The sequence below is a fragment of the Pectinophora gossypiella genome, chromosome 19, assembly GCF_024362695.1.
Source record: "Pectinophora gossypiella chromosome 19, ilPecGoss1.1, whole genome shotgun sequence".
Taxonomy (NCBI): domain Eukaryota; kingdom Metazoa; phylum Arthropoda; class Insecta; order Lepidoptera; family Gelechiidae; genus Pectinophora; species Pectinophora gossypiella.
In genome coordinates, this window is record NC_065422.1 from 5,432,528 (window position 1) to 5,451,834 (window position 19,307).

The 19,307-nt window shown below is 36.0% G+C and overlaps 1 protein-coding gene across 1 annotated transcript; it reads right to left on the reverse strand.

Annotated features, from left to right (window-relative positions):
- Positions 1-877: 877 nt before the first annotated feature.
- LOC126375800 (alpha-(1,3)-fucosyltransferase C-like) lies at positions 878-17,896 on the reverse strand. Its single transcript, XM_050022887.1, has 3 exons — positions 17,689-17,896; positions 1,746-2,472; positions 878-1,166 (listed from the first exon to the last, which is right to left on the reverse strand). The coding sequence occupies exons 1-3, from the start codon at positions 17,894-17,896 to the stop codon at positions 878-880; spliced, it is 1,224 nt and encodes a 407-aa protein (XP_049878844.1).
- Between the last annotated feature and the right edge of the window lie 1,411 nt (positions 17,897-19,307).

Here is a 19,307-nt window from a genome sequence, read left to right on the forward strand (position 1 = left end):
TTTATTACGGCCTCCGTGGTCCAGTGGTTGAGCGTTGGGCTCACGACCCGGTTCGAATCCCGGTGGGGACATTACTATGTAATCCCTAGTTTGGTTATGACATTACAGGCTGATCACCTGATTGTCCAAAAAGTAAGATAATCCGTGCTTTGGAAGGCACGTTAAGCCGTTGGTCCCGGTTACTACTTAGTGATGTAAGTAAGTAGCCGTTACATGAGCCATGTCAGGGGCCTTTGGCGACTCAATAATAACCCTGACACCAGGGTTGATGAGTTTGGTAATTCACCCCACAACCCACACGATAGATAGATAGATAGATAGACAGGGTCCGGTTACCCAACCTGAAGACAGGTTCGGTTTTTTACAGTAGCGACTGTCTGTCTGATCTTCCAGCCCGCGAAGGGAATACCAGCCCAATATAGGTTAGGTTACATACCTCTGAAAATGCATTTCTCGGGAATGTGGGCTTCCTCACGATGTTTTTCGTCACCGCGGAGCACGTGATAATCATTTATGATCCAGACATGAATTCGAAAACAAATTCGACAATCATTGGTTTAGGCCTGTGCTGGATTCGAACCTGCGATCTCAAAGGGAGAGGCAAGCGTTCTACCAATTGGGCTACCACGGGTCGCAACTAAATTTCAATATTACAATTTTAATATCTAAGTATAATGTAATAACTAAGCAAAGGCAAAAAGGTATAGACGTCATTCAGCCTACTTCAGTGGACATTTAAAATAAATAATAAGAATTGCATTAAAAGCAAAAATATTCAAATTAGTTTTTTTGTAATAGCATAATGTTTCATTTAAAAATATACCTTACATACCAAATTTTCTTTGGCTAGTAATAAAATAAGAAATGCTTTATTATGTTATTTAACTTTTTTATTGTTACAGGTTTTATGTGGTTTAACGCCGTATGCCAGTATTTCTTTTGGGTTCCACCACTCTCGGAAGTTCGGATAAACTTTTGTAACATCCTTGTTTAGGATCTCGCAAAGTCCGCAGATGCTACGGTTGTTTTCTGAATAAGAATAATAGTTTCTCCACCTGAAAAAGTCTTTGTAGGCACCCCTGCTCTTCATGAGAACCGCCATGGTGTATGCAGTCTTCTCTGCTCCAAGTTTACCCGCGTCTAAGTACGAATGTGGTGGCAGGAACCTGAAGTTTAAAAAAAGAACATGAAACGATAAGTGCTTTTAAATCACGTTATTGTAGAGCGGGCGAAGAGAATGTTGAATAATGACGATCGATAGAAAGAAAGAAAGACAGACAAAGCCTTATATACTTCAATATGTTTTTTTTTTATTTTGCTAAAAGATCTTAGTAAGACGTCATTTTCTCAATTTAGAATAATGGATCTCGAGAATAAGTTGCTTCTCAAACGGGGAGCGGCGGTTCGATCCCCGGTACTGGAGTTGCACAGTTACAACACAGTTAGCTCGACCATTACAGACGGCGATACGGCTCACCACCTATCACATTGGTCTAACAGAAAGCTCGGCTCGGTGTCGTACTTAGTACAACATGCGATGAATATACCTCTGACTACCCCTTTTGGGAATATAGTCGTGAGCTATTGTGATGTTGTGTTATTTATTACATTTACACTACTTTGATCTACATTGGATTTAGTGACTCTGAAATAGCAGCTAATATCTAATCCGATTAATGAAAATTAAAAACTATTTGAATAAAGAAGAAGAAGAAAACAAAATAAGTAGTTTAAAAAATAACAACCTGGAATAATTGGCTCCACCAAACACGACAGGGACAATAAACGATTGGAACGCCTTTACAACTTTTTCCGTGACGTAATCTTCCGCTACAGAATCTTCGAACGCTAAATAAAAATACAATTTGTTCATATCTGACATACATTCAGCTTCCATACTTTTAGGGCAGTGTCTCCCGTTGCACGCGCCAATTATGTCCATATCTAAATAATATCTTTTCAGGCCATATTTTATTTTCTCCACTAAAGATTCTCTGAGGCCACTCGTAAAGCAGTTTGAAGACACCCATGCAACTGTTAGTTTCTTGTCCAAAATTATTGGCTCTATAAGAGGTCCTACGGGATCGTACACATTGCGCCATCCCATGTTCAGCCGTGGTCCAATCTCATTGCTATCTTCGTCTTCTATGCTAAAATACGGCCAAGGCACATCGGAATCTAACCTGTACGTCCAAGTGAGGTTGAAATAATTGTCAAATGTCTGGTTGCACACGGGATAGTTTGCGGCTGAATCTTTCGTCGCAAAAACGTACAACTGTTTCGGGGACCGTCTTTTCGGCAGCTTGAATTTACTGTCGACGACGATATGTTTACCGTTGATCAGAATCGCGTCGAATTTCGTATAGTCGTTGAGAAGACTCCTGTCGTGAGTCACGAAGCAGTTATCATACTGACAACGATTTTCTTTGAAAGCGTTTTGTTTTTCTTGCAAGCAGTTCCATTCTGGACCCCCTTTAGACCAAATTAGTATATATTTCATAGGTCTATCTCGATTCAATTTCCATATTGAGATTTGTTTGTTGGATTTTATCGACTGTCGGAGAAAAACTGTGCAAAGAATCATCAGCAATAATACAGAGAAAGACCTGAACATTTTTTTTATTAACTTCAAAATCATCATCTTCATTTGATACTTATGGGGCCTGGTTGTGCCTTTCTGTATCTGTTGTCCTTATAACTGTATCTTGTGTCCGTTGTGCTCATAAAAGTATATTTTATCTTTATATTATCTGATTTTTAATTCAGTTTTTTATTTCAGATGTCAATCACTACTGCGTACTTGACGAGATTATGAACTGAGGTAAAAAAAGAAATGTACCGATTATATACTCGCTACTGATGGAGATGGAGTATTCCGAGGAATCAAAACAAGATATTGTTAGCTGAAGAGTCTGCGTCGTTTGCGCTCGATATGACGCGGTTAACAGAGAATACTCATTTCTATGTACGAGGGTTTGAATACTTTTTACGGATACAGCCGGATAAACAAACATACTGACAATAATCACAATTTCGCAGATGAGTCTTCGGTCTTCCCTTATCAACAGTTTTGTCCTTCTATGTCATTATTACATTAAGCTCACAAGTATATCCCAACGGGATAGTCAGAGTACGATAAAGTGCAAAAGTCCAATCAGTTTCTTGCCAAGTAATAAATTAACTGGTTGCACTTAAGACCTCCTGGTTACATGTCGTTTCTGTAATAGACCAAAAACACCTACAAAAACATAAGTTTTATATTTATGACAACTAATGGTGCATACTTAATTTCACTACTGTTTACAAATAATTCGCTGGGCTCAGTGATTGCGCTTTTGCTCTTTCATTGTACATTAATCGAAAGATGAACTTAGTCACGCTTCACCGAGCTCTGTTAGATCCACGTGATAGATGGTCTGCCGTCTATTATAATGATCGAGCCAACTTAAAGTAAATAAAATAAAACTTAATAGCTCTCCGTTTGAGAAGCAAGTTATCCACAGGCTTGCCTCACGTTATCTTAATAATTAAGGAAAAATCGCGCTCAGAAAAGTATGAATTACGGAGAGTTTGATTACCACGGCATAGGACCACGGCTATCTCCTAAACATGTTCGGAAGAATGTCGGAGATGTTTTTTCTTGTTTCATACTTTTCAGAGCGCCATTTTTCCTTAATCGGGGTTTAGTTTTAAACTTTTAGGGTTTAGTTTTAAACATTGATAAAACGTTGCTGTAGTATCACTCATATATACCAAAACTCTTATATCACTGCAAAACTTTATCTTTCTCGAATAATTCGGCGAGGTACTATACCAGCTAACAGGCATAACTAGCAGGCAGGCATTAGCTAATGGATACCAGATTTCGTGATAGCACAGACATTGGCTAAATTATTGTAATTGCTTTCAGTGCAAACACCCTATTACTCTTAACGACAGCTAACTTCTACTTCGACATATATTTTGCGTCATTGCTGTCTAGACACGCGACTCCTTCAGCGTTTAACAAGACAAACTCGCAATGGACGTCAAATTGAGTCAGGTTTAGAGCAAGCAGGTTATCGAATGAGCTTTATGGTAACCGGAACATACGACCTTAGTTCACCGTCTATCTTGGACTGCGAACATCGGATTAATGACCAGTTGACACTTCTATCGATATGGTATTCTACGTAATACATGAGGGAAGGATGTTATTTATATCGTAGCCTAGGTCTATGCTTTTGATTTGAACGTTAAACACGCGTTAAACAGTAAAGCTTAGTACGTACTTACTTATTACATGGTAGATACATAATAGTTGAGGAGCTCGGTGACGCAGCGGTAAACGGGCTCGGTCTGCGATTGTTGAAGTTAAGCAACTTTCGCAAAGGCCGGTCATAGGATGGGTAACCACAAAAAAAAAGTTTTCATCTCGAGCACCTCCGTGCTTCGGAAGGCACGTTAAGCCGTTGGTCCCGGCTGCATTAGCAGTCGTTAATAACCACCAATCCGCACTGGGCCCGCGTGATGGTTTAAGGCCCGATCTCCCTATCCATCCATAGGGAAGGCTCGTGCCCCAGCAGTGGGGACGTTAATGGGCTGATGATGATGATGACATAATATAGTTGAACACGTTTTCCCTAATTGAATTGAAATTACTTAGTTTTTATGTAAGGCCTTAAGGCTGTTAAACGTTATTAGTTACTAATACTAAACCGCAAGCTATACTAAAAGCTTAGTAAGTACTTATTACATGTTAGACACATACAGTTGAAACGAGTTTTTTCTAGTTAAAACTATTTGTGTTGTTGCAGTTTCTTGTCATTTCTTCTCCTCAGCCATAACAACTTGCGAAATTTACATTGATCTTCAACAAGTTTACCCATGATAATTACGTTAAATAAATGATTCTGATTTCTGTTTTTACTTAAATAATGAATTATCTAATATGGCTTAAAAATAAATATCAGTTCATACTAGATATAACACATACCAACACTAAATATACACACACACGCGTTTGATATACTGGTCTCTGCTTACCCCGGTGGGAAATAGGCGTGAGTTTATATATGTATGTATGTACTAGATATAAGTACCTAGAGAGATGTTGAACTAATGTAATAATATTCTTCATATTCATTTTAGGATTTTGTATCAACAGTGGCTGCAAGTTGTCTTTGATTACTTGTAGCAATGTTCACCCCATTATCCTAATGAGGAGGCTCGTAATCCCTCTACGGGTATGAGATTATGATTACCAACTAGTCAAAAATAGCTCTGGTAACTGGAGAAATTATAAAAATACCTACGGTCACGAGCATTAATATGTATACACTTTGGTACCATGTCATATTAACTTTTTTGACAAATTGAACTGTAAGTCTCACTAAATGTCAAATATGTTAGTGCGACAGAGTCCTAAAGTGGGTACATTATATTGCTCATGACTGTACATACTTGTTGACCACTTGCCGAATTCTACACCCAATAAGCCTATATTCAAATTTTTGCCGCGTCACTGCCATTAGTAACTTTAGCAAACTTCCATCAAACCACCTAATACCTACAACGTGAAGTTCGTGCGATTTAAAAATAGAACGTTCAAAAAATTCTAAAACTTGAGCGGCGGGATTCCGACTTGGAGCTAACTTCGCAACTAAGGCTTAGTGAAACTTTAAGCGTTTTGAAAACTGAACTGCTTTCAATAGTCCGCTTGCTATTACGTATTTACCGCGAACGACTTTTAAGATCCCAGTTGAAACTTACACAGTTGGGGAGAATTTTAGTCTTTCGTAGTAGAATTGGTGGAAATAAAACTGTGTAATGACGTCAATAATGATAGTGATAAAACGTGCTTATCACAATTTACATTTTATTGTTCTCTGGTCGTTTGAGAGGTTTGTGCCTAGTTAGCGTATGCCATCTGCGGCAAATCTACAATAAGTCACGTGAAAAACTGTCTAGTAATCTACAACTTATGTTCCACTGTTGGGCACAAGCCAAGCAAGTAAGTATATTACATCTGATATTTATATCTGCTTTGATTCTATATTCCTTTTCCAAAAAGTCTTTTTTTTAAATGAGTCCCCAAAATGCTCCGAAACTTCACCGAATCAGCTTATAATGTACTAATCAATAAGAATGTTTACCCTTACATGGGGTGACCATCGATCAGGCGCCACTGGAACTAACTTGTCAGATTGCAGCGCGATCACTCAATGCCCCATTACTGGGAGACTATCACTCAATTTGGGGTGCACAGGTCCGTTGTCTAACACGACACGGGACCCCGACAGCGTCCATGCCGGCGTAATCGTTTTCCCTCATTCAGCACTTATCACTATCGGCCCACTAGAGTCGTATGGTTCTTTCATATATAATCCCCTCAGCCGACGCTCTTCTCTCATGTGGCTATCACCGACCTCAGGACGGCACCCTGAGGCCTGTTGTCCATTTGCCCCATTTGCCCGGGAAAATAGTAAAGTCACATAGAAAAAAAAAAAAAAAACACTAGTCAGTTTTTCTTTGCCATGTTGTGAGTGGACGTATGTGTGTCCTGAGTGTCTGAGTTTCTGCAAGATCATGAATGATGTGAGAAATATGTTACGTTACCTTATTTGTACTTATTTTTTTTAAGTCTGATTATATTATTATGAAAGTTTCACGGCGCATTGGCTCCTCTGCGCTGTAATGTCGTGAAATGTAAATAAATTAAATAAATTGTAGTGGATGGTACTCTCGACTTGGCCGGACGAATAGGAAGCCTTGAAGATAGTGCAAATAAGGCTCGATGGTGCTCAAGAGTAGCGCAGCGTTATTATTATTTTCCTACTTAAAACTTTTAAAATCCCGAAAAAAAAATCCTGGGCAAAACACGAAACTAAAAAGTTCCTTAACAGAAAAAAAATCTTGTAGATATTTATTTATTTTACCAGGAATCTTAGTTTTCGAGATAATACCAATGCTAACCGAATCTGGTTTTTGTACCTTCTCTAAACATTTGTTCTTGACAAAAACAAAACGTTCGTGACAATGGACACGCGTCCGTCACTCGATCCGATTGGAGATGAAGATGGATAACGGGAGTCTGGCGGTCATCGTGTCCGCATGTGATCGATGTGCCTATATATCGACTTGTTTTTTTAAATACTCTTTCTTTGTTGTACATACTATACGTACAATGGTTTTGCAGCATTTGTTTTAACACGTTCACTGTGTATGAACCACCTATGATGAGGCATTTTTAAACTCATACGTGCATGTCCCATATGTGGGGCACTACGGAAATTGGGAAAAAGGGAGGCTTTTCAGATTGTTTTTCTCTTGCCATTGGGTCTATTTACATACTTTCCAATGTGTTTATCGAAAAGAAACATTGCACGTGAGGGGTCGATATCTATTTTATTAGATCTAAATCTGACAAAAAACGTTTTCTTATTTCCATTTAACTTAATTAGGAATTTTAATCAAGAAATACGTAATAATAAGTGCTACATTTTATCACGTTTCACTATGACGTCGCAGGTTGCTTTTTCATACAAATTCCATTGTAATTTCGTGTTTTGACGTTTAGTAAAAAGTAACTGATTTGACTACTTGGAAACTAGCTTAGTTCATAATTTATCTTGAACCTAGTATATGTACCAATAGGCTAGTATCCAACTAGTCAAATCAATTACTTTTTAGTAAACGCCCAAACACGAAATTACTATGAAATAGCACACTGTGACGTCATAGAAAAACGTGATAAAATGTCGGATTTACTATTACGGTTTTTTTAAATTCATAAATAAGTTAAATGGAAAAAAGAAAATGTTTTTCGTTAGTTTTAAATGTGTCTTTAGTTAGTAATCAGAATTTCATAATTTATCTCGAACCTAGTACAACACGGCCCAATTATTCTTCTTCCAAATCCACCGCGGTCTCGGCGTTTTGACATGGAAATGGAATAGTTGACAATCAGGCAGATGCAAATATCTGAATAATACGTTTGTTGGGAGTCCGGCCGATGAGTTGCCTCATCTAAATACGACAGTTGTTTTCCATCGATCGACTCCCAGTGGTTTAGACAAAACTAAAGCGCAGCCATATAATATAGCTAGCTAACTAGGTAGCTTGGTTTTGGTGAGGAGTGTTGATCGAATTTTCCAGGATTATCGTTTATTTAACAAATTTAACCATTTCAGAATCAGAATCGGAATCATTTATTCAACATAATTATCATGGATAAACTTGTTGAAGGTCAATTTAACATTTTTAAATCTACGTCATTTCGCAAGGTGTTATGGCTGAGGAGAAAATGACAAGAAACTGCTATACATTTTTAAATCAATGTAGGTGTACGTTACAAGTTCCTTTATAACTAGAGGAACACATTTAATACCAGACATTTTTATCATTTAGGTAATCATTAATCTTATAATAGTCTTTTTTACATAAAGTAAGCTTCACGCAAGCTTTGAATTTGTTTTTTGTTAAGTTTAATTTTTAGTATCAATCAAATATGTCAAGACACAGAAGGAAGACAGGGTGAGAAAACTCAGAATGAGAAATGCGTTTCGGAGGTAGGTATGTGACATAACTTGTATTGGGTTGGTTTTCCCTTCGCGGGTTGGAAAGTCAGACAGGCAGTCGCTTCTGTAAATAGAAGATTCGGTGCCGACTACTATTTACATGAGCCATGTCAGGGGCCTTTGACTGGTTGAATAATAACCCAGGGTTGAGGAGATCGGTCGTTGACCCAGTCAAGAGAAGCAGACGTTAATTCTGTCTTCAGGTTCGGGTTGTGAGAAGCTGCAGTAGTTTTAGGCGGATGAGACGTTCGTTATGTAAAAATTGACGATTCAAAGTGTAACTATGTTACCTACTGAATAAAGATATTTTTGAATTTGAATTTGAATCTATATTTAAATATTTAAAGTGCTACACTAGATTCGAGCTTTGCATAAATCTTGTTATCATTTTAAAGTGAATGGGTGTTGATATCGTATAAGCTCGTGTAAAGTCATAACCCCCTGGTACCGGAGTGCGGTTATTTTTCACTTAACACCCCTATCTTATCTGCATTGCCATTTTACACTTGCTAGCTCTTCATACTCGATGTCGCCCTGGTACTTTGCAAATGTGATTCGATACATATCGTGTTTAATGTTTAACATAAAGCTTTATGGTATATTGGTTTAGAAATGAATATATTGTGTATAAAACATTATGTTGACTGAACTTTTTATGCTTTGATTGTTGTACAGTCATGAGCAATAAATATCATGCACTTTAGAACCCTGTCGCACTATTACATTTGACATTTAATCAGACTTACGGTTTAATTTGTCAAAAAAGTTAATGTGACATTGTTTCAAAGTGTACTTATACATATTAGTACTCGTGACCATACATAAGCTTATTATTAAAATAAAATTAGTACTTGTTCCCGCCATTTTGGTGCTAGTGTCCCTCGGCAATCATCGCATTTACGAAATATAAACGATTAAACTAACGAATAAAAACGATTAAAAACGACAATAATCCATGTTCATCAATTATTAGAATTATCGTGGATTAGAATTTGAATTTAGAACTAGATATTTACTGTAATGTTAAATAAATAAATCCTTTAATAGGGTATTTGACTAGGTCCAAGATAAATTATGAAATGTTAATTTAGAAATAGAAATTAGTCTAATATAATCAAAAATCAATCACATTTTTCTTTTTGACTTTTTTTCAAATTTTATTTATGTATTAAGTAACAATAAGTACGACATTTGATTGGTTTTATTAATGACGTCACAGGACAGTATTTCCATACAAATTCCATTGAAAATTTTCGTTTTGACGTTTCGTAAAAAGTATCTCATTTGACTAAGTTGTCAAATAGCCTAATATTAAATAGTCCAAACGCTAGAAAAATGTGAAGTTGTAACGTTGAAACTGCGTCTGCGAAGGTTGTCTGGAATAGGTTAGAACTAAGGCTACCTTTGCTTACTTTAGTTTTAGTTTGTTCTTTGTAATAAATATGTGTATTCGGTTTTATGAGTTTGAAGTCATGTTTGGGTCACATATAGGTAATTGAAATCACGTGGTTTCCAGGATCTGTGACTCGTCCCCATCACATGGGACTTAAGGTTAGGTTACACAGTGCGAGCAGCTGATGTGACAATAGACAGCTACTGTGCCTGTGTACTCGTATGACAGTAGCTCAACTCGCCTCGCACGGTCACATTATGCAAACTGCTGGCGTCGCAGAAGACAGCTACTATACCAGTGTACTGGTATAATTATGAGATTAAACGAACTTACCTGTAAGTGAAGTTCTATCTCAATTATACGAAGCTCCTTGTTCGAGAGGTTTTAAACAGTGTAGTCTACGTCTTATGCTCCAGCATCGTCACAATTTTCAAAGCTCATATCCAAAGCTAAAAAAAAAAAGTTAGTTTCCCGCTTCCTGAACGCAGCTGTCAACTAATGTCATTATGTTTAAAGCATGTTTCATGGACAACTCCATCACCTGTGGAAGCTTTAGGGCGGGATATTAAAATTGAAGGGAGGGAGTCCTCTCGAACAAGGAGCTTCGTATAATTGAGATAGAACTTCACTTACAGGTAAGTTCGTTTAATCTCATAATTATACTCGCTCCTTGTTCGAGAGGTTTTAAACAGTGTAGATGTTCAAAGTTTAGTTGGGAATGAAACATTTAAATTGAAGCGAGTACCAATAATATGATTATTCATTAATGAATAAAGTACATTGTTATCACGAAAGCTAATTAAGCTGCCCATGACTTTAATCCCAATAAAGGCAGTGAGAGGCACAGCCGTCGCCTGATAAACTCAGCGCGGCGTTCCACCAAACGTTTTGATATTATCATGTAAAAAACAATAAGAATAATAACTGTTCGCTAAACAAGTTTCACCAGTTCTCAAGAATGGAATCGATATTATGTATGTTATATAATATATGGTTATACTATACTGTACTAGAATAGATACATAGTTCTAAATAATTAAGTTGAAGTTGAGCAAGTACATTAAATACCTATTTCACATTACTATCAATTTCACAACAAAAGAACTACACAAGAACAAATTTCTGAATGAGCTCAACATCAAGATTGGCTATAAGAGCCTCACAGGGACCTCACCATAGAGCATATTTCCGAAGCTCTTGAACAAAAACGATAGTTATAGTCGAAAGGACTGTGAGACTTCATCATATAGTATAACACTCATTTTTCATTGGCATACCAAGGGCTACAATAATTATCAAAGTTACACATTATTTGTTTACATACATAAAAGAAGAAGAAATACATAAAGAAGAACGGGTAATGACGAGGGCACCCAGACACAAGATTGATTGTAACATCCTGTGCTAAGTTGGCAATTGTTGTCGACATTGAGTAGTTAAATGAATCCTAAGACAACATGTCAAATTGATTAGAGAAAATACAAATATAAGTGCAAGTAAGAATTTCGATACATTTATTCAAATGACCTTTTTCATTAAAATATTCAGAACCACTGAACTAAACTTTCCTCTTTATTATAAGATATTGTTAAATGAGGCTGAAAGTATAAAGAGGGGAAGTGCATTTACATTATGTACTTGTGTGATAATTATCTTCGTAATAATTAAGATTTTGTTTTTATTAAAATAGATTACCTGAGCCCAAGTTATTGTGTATTACCTAATATCGACCATATGGGCTTGGTAATAATATTTAGTATATTTTTTATGTGGTAATAATAAATATAACTTGTTGTGGATTTTTTTCCTATTCCTCTATGCAACCTTTCACCCACTAATCAGATGATAGAACAACGTACGCACAACACATTAACACACGTAACATTGTTTACGCAGCTATCTCTTTAGTGTAATAATTATTGAATTTGTTTTTAGGACAGTAATAGTAACGTCCTATTATTTACTGGAAAAAATAAATAAATGAATAAAACATATTTTACCCTTAGGTGTGCAGTTACATATAAGGATAACATTAATTTATTAATTATCGGTCGTGTAGGTATATTATCATCGTTCGTAAAAATCATCTTTTCCTTTAACCTAACTTAACATGATCCTGTTGTTTGCACAGGGATTCACTTCTCGTACCCATCCTGAAGATTTAATATTATGTCAGGTTATTTAGTGAAGGGACCTGCCTGATTTACGTTACAACACTAACCGAAAAATAAGATAAACATATATTTATCATGAAAATATTATTGTTACTTCTCCACTGCAGTTTGGTTCCGATTGATTAAGTGAAGGGACATTATTGTTGTAATTTTTATATTAATTGTAAACTGTGTTTTGGGCTGATCAGCAACAACATAATAAATCTACAACAACATAATTTAGAGAAAACGCTAATGGTGATGTAAGTTATATGTTACTAATGAACTATTTTTCCTTCCTTTTCACCTATGAGTTAATAATAAAAAGGGCAACTATTCTATCTAACCGAACTAGGTATCAATATTTTACAATTTCGAATGTAATACTTGAAGGAAATTTTCATTGAAGTTATAATATTATCAGGTAGGTACCCCAATTTATACTGAGATTAGTATTGTTATTCCTGATTAACAAAGACAGGATTTGAATCCCATGTCTTAATGATAATGCTAAAACTTTTAGTGATAGACATTCGGAATTAATTTTACCAGAATTTTGAAAAATATATTTGCTTGTGCAAATTTTCCCATTATAACTTTATAGGGAATTCTTCCTCCTCATGAGGTACTATTCTTAAACGGCCTTGCTGCCTGGGCCACTGTTGATACTAATGGCTGTGAGACTGCTAATACATCTGGTTGTAGCTCTGCTACTACTGCTGGCTGTAGGGCTGCTGGTACTGCTGGTTATAGCACTGCTGATCATGACTGGTTGCATCACTGCTTTTATTGCTGGCTGTGGGGCGGCCTGCTGATACTGTTCCTTGTGGGCTTTCAGTTCATGCTGTTGGCTGTGGGGCTGCCTGCTGATACTGTTGTCTCTGTTCCACAGATCCTGTTGCTATCTCGTTTACTCACTCTTCGGGCAATGTTATTCATTATTATTTATGTGCTATTTGAATTTTATGATGTTGGTTGAAAGAATTTAATAGCAGTATTCTCTAACCATGTCTTGTGTACAGTTATATCTCTTTTGAAAGTAATCTCTGACATTACATACTTTGATTTCTAGCACAGTTGAGGTTGATTAATAGAACAGAGGCTTTTAGGTTTTGAATTGTCGGTTATTTCTTCAGAATTTGTACTCTCATTATTTTATAATAATCAATTTGACATAATAGTCTATTGTTTCTCAGCATTAGTCTAATCTTGAGTTTCAACATGGGTAGGTAAGCCCCGACAATTCAATGGTTTATCTTCGATTCCTCAAGTGACAAACCAGACATGGAAATAAAAGTATAAAAAATAGTTGGTCTATGTTCTAGCTATCTACTAGCGTTTAGCAAAAGGCGATACTTGTAGTGGTAGCTTTATGTTATTTGAGTTGATACCATCAAGTCCATTGTCTATCCTCTAAGTGATAGCTCTAGGTATGGAAATGAGAAATAGGTATATAGCGCTTGCTAATGCCGACCATAATCGTGGTAGCTCTTATATTAACAGGGTTCATACCATAAAGTCCATTGTCTATCCTCTAAGTGATAGCTCTAAGTATGGAAATGAGAAATAGGTATATAGCGCTTGCCAATGCCGACCATAATCGTGGTAGCTCTTATGTTAATATGGTTCATACCATCAAGTCCATTGTCTATCCTCTAAGTGATAGCTCTAAGTATGGAAATGAGAAATAGGTATGTTAGCGCTTGTCAATGGCGACTTTCTTAGTGGTAGCTCTTACATTCATTGTGTTGATACCTTCAAGTCCATTGTCTATCCTCTAAGTGATAGCTCTAGGCATGGAAATGATAAATAGGTATATTAGCGCTTGGCAATGGCGACCTTCCTGGTGGTAGATCTTTTGTTAATTAGGTTGATACCATCAAGTCCATTGTCTATCCTCTAAGTGATAGCTCTAAGTATGGAAATGAGAAATAGGTATGTTAGCGCTTGTCAGTGGCGACCTTCCTAGTGGTAGCTCTTATGTTCATTGCATTGATACCTTCAAGTCTATTGTCTATCCTCTAAGTGATAGCTCTAGGTATGGAAATGACAAATAGGTATATTATCTCTTATCAATGGCGACCTTCCTAATGGTAGCTCTTGTGATAGCTCTAGGTATGGAAATGTAAAATAGGTATATTAGCGCTTAGCAATGGCAAACTTCCTAGTGATAGCTTTTATGTACATTAAGTTGGTACCATCAAGTCCCCTGTCCATCCGCTAAATGATAGCTCTAGGTATTAAAATAAAGCATAGGTATATTTGCGCTTTGCAACAGTCTTAGTGGTTGAGTTTTATGTTAATAGGGTTGATACATCAAGTCCATTGTCTATCCTCTATTGTGATAGCTCTAAAGGGAAACAAATAGTCTGTCTATTCTCTAGTCAGACAGTTCACTACTAGTGTTTAACTAGGTGACTCTCCAAGTGGTGTTCTCTTGTTGGTTAGGTAGGTACCAATAATCATCACCCATACGTTGGAAGCTTGAATTATAATAAGATTAGAGTAATTTGGAAGAAATTGCTTACTATAATAAGGCTATCTTTTGCCTGTACTCTCTTAACACTCTTTCTGTTTTTATTGTTAGGGTATATTATCATCATCTTATATTGTAAGTATCATTCGGAGAAGATAACATTATTAACACCACTTAACAGAGACTGTGAGAAGGGATTATGTACTGTTATAATATATATAATATCATTTTTAAGTATGGTTATCTTGTAGTAAACCAATTATAATCCTCTAAATGTTTTAAGTGTTATCTTGAATAAGTTATGTATCTTGTCTACCAATGGTGTAGATGACCTCTGTGATATTGAGTACTACTGTGTCATAGGTACTTCTTGATGAACAGGGTAAACATGAAGTGCTTCTGTCATCTAATTATCTGAACTTGTCAAATTATTTCCGAGTTAATTATTTACTTTTCTATGCCATTCTGCGGTTATATTTCACTGGTTCTCTTTGTTTTATAATAAAACTGCTCATTTCATTCGCTGATAGTAAGTTATCAACCGCAACATAAGCCAAGAACACAATTACAAAAAGAAACAAAAATTTTTTTTTTTTTTTTTTTTGACAGATGAAAAGCGGCAATCAGGGACTGAAGACAAGGCTTAGGCCTATTTTGATCGTGATTTTCGAATATTAAATTACTAAAGTCAAGACTGTATAGTCCTCAGATCTTTGCCTGCCTTATATAAGGCGAATTTAAACAACATCAACATCGGAATAAAGTATAACTTTTAAATCACTGTTATAACACGAACACGATACAATTTTAATATTATTATTTCTGTTAATAAAACTAGTTACTTTTATTAGTAATAAGTACCAACTTAAGTTACTTCTTCGAATGTTAGGATTATAAAATTATAACCTCAAAAAAAAGTAATTTGTTTTCGACAATAAAAGGAATTAAATTGAATTGATCATAATTATATCTTCTCTTGTTTTAGTAGATGGATAATGTTAAGACTTACCAGTATAATCCACGTTTTGTTTTATCAAAAAGAACTTACGCTCGTCGTCATCCACATTTTTTCTTTGGTACTGTTTCTAGCTTTTTTAGAGAAAAAAGCACTTGATTATGTAAGTAACAGATTTTTCGCACTATATCAATCATGTTTTTGTATTAAATATTAGTTTTCAATTAGTTTATTTACGGAGGCGAAGTGACGCGCCGGTGCACAAAAACCGTAATGACATTAGTTGACAGCTGCGTTCAGGAAGCGGGAAACTAACTTTTTTTTTTTAGCTTTGGATATGAGCTTTGAAAATTGTGACGATGCTGGAGCATAAGACGTAGACTACACTGTTTAAAACCTCTCGAACAAGGAGCGAGTATAATTCGTTTGTATCATGTGGCCCAAACAAGAAACACTGTACCTGGCGTGGGCCCTAGCGTACGAGCTACTGTCATTTCGCAAAATCGTGCGAGTTGACGACCAAGCGGAGTGCGAGTGGTGTGGTGGGGGAAGGCAAGTAGCGAGTAAAAACAAAAAATGTTGAAGTAACTGGAACGTGAGCAACTGTCCCACACGCACATGACAGTAACTCGTATGATGCGGTCACACTTGCGTAGTAGCTGCACCTCAATAACTGACTCGGTCAGCTCGCATGTTAGCTCGCACCGTGTTAACCTAGGCTTTAAACATAGCTGGCGAGGAGTAGATGTTGTATACACCTCTGTGTACATCTTCGGGTGTAATGTGAGCAATAAATTGTTTATTATTGAAACTGTTATGCCTTCCTAAAATAATTTCCACGCGAATGAATTCGCGGGCGACCGCTAGTAGTCAATAAGAGTATTTTGCCTTCTGGTCTGTGAATGTTGCTAAGAGTAGCGAAGGAGCCTATCTTCTGGCTGGGAGCCAACTGGGAGCCAACTCTCTAACGACTAGGAAATAATTTCGCTCAGTGCCAATACGCCAATATGTACTTATCGCTGAGATTGCGACTGCTATTGCTACAGAAATGAGGTTCGTGTTTATTTGAATTTCCATTCTATTTCCATTGCATTTATTAACTAGTATTGATTGGACTAGGTAGCCATAGTTTCAGGTGTGGGATTCTTTAAAGCGCTGGGGGGTTAAAATGGCCACACAATTAATCTAAAAAGTAATATTGCAATTTAACATTTGCGCATATAAAAGTACGTGCGCAATGCAAACAAATGTTTTTAGATGACTTGCTTCGATGTGGCCATTTTAACCCCCTGATGTCACTATAATGCTGAAAACGAATACCTACAGCGCGCCGTCACAACTTTTAGTTATGCACGGAATTGCGTCCTATTAAGTCAAAAATAAATTATGAAATTCTGATTACAAAGTAAAGACAACTGTAAAGCTGATGAGTTCCTAAAATTTTATTTTTTCTGTTTAACTTATTTATTATGACATTTTAACACGTTTTTCTATGGCGTCATAGTGTTTTTCTTAAAAATATCCGTAGTAATTTCGTGTTTTGACATTTAGATTATGTAACTGATTTTACTAGGCTACGTATTTATCACTATATACATATAAGTACTTATTGATAATTTGAAAAAGGAAAGGAAAACATAACAGTCGGAGTAGGGCCCTGTGCTGGGAGGTTTTCTGGCCACGTCTTTCCCTCAGCGATATAGCTTCCCATTTGGTAGTAGTTTTACAGATAGTTACATAATATTATGTAATTTAATTTTTGACGTTCAAAAAGCGCTAACTATCTAAGACAATTTTGAAGGATAAATAGTTTTGTTTTTTTTTTGAAATCTGAATAAGTCATCAGAATTATTTCGACTTTTTTCAAATTGACAAAATAAAAATCGACCTTACGTATTCTGAATAAAATCTGACAGTGCGTCCGATACGGAAGGATTTTAGTGATTCTTCAGCCATAGATATATGTATAACAATAATATGTTAATATAAAATAAAACTGTTAAATAAAGAGTGATAAGGTTTTTAATAATAAATGGTTGTAAATGAAATACTATTTATTAATTTTCTAATATCTTTGACTTCTTTATTACAAGAATGAAAATTTCCACAAAATGTTCATACATTTTATGGAAATATTAATTTTAGTTTTTTACCTACAACATCCATGCTAGATTTGTTTGGTTGAGTTTCTTCATTTCTGTCGGTTGGCTGAGTTTCTTTCCATACCACCTGTTTAAGATACTTGGTCACACTTAAGTGATTGTGTTTCTTAGTAACATTACGATGACGATTCATAGATTGATCATACTGCTTCAAATCTGGGACATTTGGAGTAGACTCATCATCTAGAACATTCGTCATTCATTCATCAGTGATTCCCATGTCAGTAAACTTGTTCAATTAAGTTATAATACAACCATCCAGAGCGTTGGTGTTGTCAATATCACTGTAGTCTTTGTCATCGACGGTTGATTTATTTTGCTTCTCGTTTGTATCATCTCGTAAAGTATTATCGTTTGCAACATATTCATTTATTCAGTGTAATTAGAGTAAATTCGAGCAAATTCAAAGAAGTATGCAAAGTCTAAGCTACCATACTCGTAACTATGTTACCATTTCGATCGTAAGTAAGCATGTTGTGATAAAAGACACCATTTGCTTCATTTATCGGAATTTATTGTACCAATATTATGTTTTTCAGTTCTTGTGACATATCAAGCGGTAATAAATATGAAGAAAGTACGTTAGCTTATATATTTTTTTTGTAGTTAAACCTGCAAATAACTGGATTTGTTAGCGAATAATATAATTATTGTAAAATCTGGTAAAATAATCTTAAAATATCACTCACAATAAAAGAAGAAAAGGTGGAATAAAAAAACTCTTGCTTTTCCATCTCGTTAGATAGGAATATTTTAAGCTCCTTTGATATCTTAGTCATACTGCGTATATGGAGTGTGAATTTTACAATTCGCATTTGTAAGTTATGTTTTCAGTTTTCAGATTTATATGTGTACTCACATAAAACATGATATTTTGCAATATTTACTACGTTCAATTTCAGTAAAAAAGTAATTTATGATGAAGTTTATATTTTTTATTTTCTTATAAAAATATATTATTTGTTTTTCCCACATGATTTCCGATTCAAATGCAGTCTTAACCCCAAGTCTAATAGCCAAAACTAGGGCGTAGTTGTCGCCTTATCGCTAAGAAGCGACTTGGAGTAGGTTGCAGTAGGCGCCGAGGGACCTGATCGTCAGCCACGCCGGCGGGGTCGGTATCGGAGACATGTAGAGATCGAAGATAGCTGATTGGCTGCGTCTATTACTGTTTAGGTCATCGTCGTCATAGGCGATTGTTGTTCTTCGGACGCCAATATTCTCGTATTTCGGTCCTGTATTTGAAAGCCGTAAGATACTGAAGAAAGCTTTTGGGTAATGGTAGGACTTTCATTCCTAAGAAACCACGGCACTCTCGTGACTTATCGTATCTTAGTATATTTCAACGTGATTGCAAATAAAAGGGTTTGTTTTTTAAAACAAAAAGAAAAGAAAAAGTGGCTAGGAAATTTCATGTAATATTCTATGTCAAGTCAATTATTTTAGGTTCAGGCTCCATGTCTAAACCGTCCATTTGTTGCTTCATGATTTCCGATTCCACTTGTCTATCCAAACGGTTTATTTTGTTTATACCCTCTCTAGCTAGGTCGAACAAATCGTTGGCGATACTATATGCTCCTTTATTTATATCTTCTACGGGTTTTTTATAG

What these genes read in the sequence shown, in the direction of transcription:
- LOC126375800 (XM_050022887.1), bottom strand. Translation starts at nt 17,896, where the DNA reads ATGACGAATGTTCTAGATGATGAGTCTACTCCAAATGTCCCAGATTTG. An exon ending in ATCTAGCATGGATGTTGTAG is followed by an intron (nt 2,473 to 17,688) that starts GTAAAAAACTAA and finishes TTTGGTCTAAAG; the next exon opens with GGGGTCCAGAATGGAACTGC. An exon ending in GGTGGAGCCAATTATTCCAG is followed by an intron (nt 1,167 to 1,745) that starts GTTGTTATTTTT and finishes TTTAAACTTCAG; the next exon opens with GTTCCTGCCACCACATTCGT.